Here is a 2,585-nt window from a genome sequence, read left to right as displayed (position 1 = left end):
GGGGTGTCCTTGAAAAGTGCTGAACGTAGGTCACTGAAATGTCCCAGCAGACGTGATCTGGCGTGATAGTCAACTCAGGGTTCCTGCCGACTCCTTGAATTCTAGGAGTCCTTGAAAACTCCTTGAATTTGCTTTCAATGAAAAATCTCCTTGAAAACACCTTGAATTTGCTTTCAATGAAAAGTCTCCTCGAAAACTGAGGTTTTCATTCGATGAAAACTCTTCTTGAAATTGAATTGAGTATCCTCCTTGAATTTTACCATATCGGACAGGAACAGAGTTTTTGTAGGAAAATCGAAACTGCGATTCCTTTCGGCATGAATTTCTTGACAAAATCTCCTTGAATTTTTATAATTTCTCCTTGAAACCTCCTTGAATTTGGTGGGGAGAGTTCATGGCAGGAACCCTGTCTACTTGTTGAGTTGTAAGATGCTGGAGTTGGAGAGGGGAAAAAAAAGGTGGGTGGTCGGCGGGTGCTCTGGTGTGGTTTGCTCCTTCTTTCCTATCAAACATCTATCATCCTGATATCTGCTCCTTCTTTTTTTTGTGTTTGTTACTCTCTTGTAACTCCTCTAATCTTCGGCACTTATATATGTCCTTATAGTGTTGTAAGTGCCGTAAAACAATTACTAAAACATAAAACATTTTTCCTTTCAGCAATTCAACACTTCTGTTTTTAAAAAACTCTTTTTGTCCATTTTTTAAAATTTCTTTTTTTATTAAAAAAATCTCTTTTTTTTTACCTTCCCTCTTACCTTTAATTTTGGGGGACAGAACATGCAAGATGATCTGGAGGACCTGATGGAGCAGACGAACGAGATCCAGGAAGTGATGGGTCGCAGCTACGGCATGCCCGAGCTGGACGACGATGAGCTGGAGGCGGAGCTAGACGCACTGGGCGACGAGATCGGGCTAGACGAGGACTCGTCTTACCTGGACGACGCTGTGGCCGCCCCCTCCGCACCCACCAGCGAGCCGGGAGGGGAGAGCATGCGGGTCAGTGGGCGAAATACTGTGTTGTCCAACTCATAACTCAAATCGATTTATAAGAGCCCCGGCTTTGGCATTTCATTCCGCATGCGGTCATTTTGCTACCATAGGTTTAAGTTAATGCCAAGGTCTGGCACTGGTAGAGTAATGTTGGTATGAATATTGAGGTGATAAGCTGTCTCTTTGTGTCTGTGGAGATGTCTGGATGAGATAGGAGGGGTGTGAGCTGGTAGGGGACGGCGTTGGCTTTTTGAGTTCTCATTTCTATTTCTTGGTCTATGGACTCGTTTTCAGAAATAGTACTGCCAATATATTAAACTCCTTCACCTGTTTCAGTTGTTTACTATTGACATGGATGTCAGGGGACTACGGTTTCAGCTCACTTTCATAACTTCTGTTTTTGATGTGCTTATCTTCATGTTGAATTTTTCACAGCTGTTGTTCAGTTCAGTAATGTGGTTTTCGAGGTTTTGTTGGTTTGGATGAATAAGACATTGGTCGTCTGCGAATCGAAGTTCATTTAGGCTGTCTGAGCTTTGGTTTGCATCTTGCGTTATTGTGTCCTTATATATCATATAAACAGGAGGGGAGATAGAACGCATCCCTGTCGTACTCCAGATCTTACTTTGAACCAGTCTGTATTGTCTTCCTTACTGAGCTTTTGCTGTTGGTGTATAGAGCTCTGACATTATCTAACATTTGTCCAAGATCGGTTCATAAAATAATCTGGATATATTCGGGTTCTGGAGACTCTGATCTTTCACCCTCAAACTCAGCCAGTTGTTTTTTGGGGAGGATTGGAGCTGCCCACCTCTTAAATGGTCTAGATTGTGTAGATGGGGCCTAGAACATTGTTACTTGATCAATGCAAGACCCTCCTATTTTTTTCTGCATTTAAAAAACAACTTTTGTTATTTTATTGTTGTTGTTGGCTTCAAAGTTTGCTTTGTCGGATTATTGGATTATATCCAGTTAACCTTATTTGTACCCCCGGGGTTGTATTCTTCACATTTTGGAATACTTTTAGTGTGAAGATCTCTTTGAAAGTTCCTGTATTCCTCAAAAAATCATTTTGACAGACTGCTATGCAAAGCGTATGGATCGAATTAACGAGTAAATTTCCTCTATAAAAGTGTAGGCACAGAGTTCCCCACGTCGTATGGATACGATAGTAAAACACGACGTACAGATAGGGTTAAATATCATGTGTTTGCATTTTGTCTTAAATCCAAATTGTATTCTCATATTTTTCTTTCTTTTTTTCTCCCCCCTCCCCTCAGGGCGATGTTCCGGTTGATGAGTTTGGCTTACCACAGATCCCACAGAGCGCAAAATGAATCATACATACACATTATTTATGTCTTTTTTTTCTTTCTTCTTCTCCATGTATGTATGACGGACATACTGTACTATTGAGGGAGCGCAGTCTTCTCTTCTCTGTCGGTTCCCACAAAATTTGTTGTGTGATTTCATTTCATTTCTTACTGACGACGAGTTCATGTTGAGGGTATTCTTAAAAGTAATTTGCTGGCTGTGTTTTGGGATGCAGTGTAGGAAGACGGACGTGTTCCATGATTGACTTCTGGTGGGGGGGG

At 41.4% G+C, this 2,585-nt stretch overlaps 1 protein-coding gene across 1 annotated transcript in view; it reads left to right on the top strand.

The window, feature by feature from the left end:
* The window catches only part of LOC101845975 (charged multivesicular body protein 5), an 11,734-nt gene extending 9,294 nt beyond the window's left edge, over positions 1-2,440 (top strand). Inside the window, exons 6-7 of the mRNA XM_005112716.3 lie at positions 775-996; positions 2,271-2,440. Of these exons, the coding sequence (XP_005112773.1) occupies positions 775-996; positions 2,271-2,327 (279 nt within the window). The 3' untranslated portion in view covers positions 2,328-2,440. The remainder of the gene's footprint in view (positions 1-774; positions 997-2,270) is intronic.
* Positions 2,441-2,585: the final 145 nt, after the last annotated feature.

The sequence above is a fragment of the Aplysia californica genome, unplaced genomic scaffold (assembly GCF_000002075.1).
Source record: "Aplysia californica isolate F4 #8 unplaced genomic scaffold, AplCal3.0 scaffold01375, whole genome shotgun sequence".
Classification (NCBI taxonomy): Eukaryota; Metazoa; Mollusca; class Gastropoda; order Aplysiida; family Aplysiidae; genus Aplysia; species Aplysia californica.
Note: the sequence above shows the minus strand (reverse complement) of the source record. Positions and strands in the feature narration are given on the sequence as shown.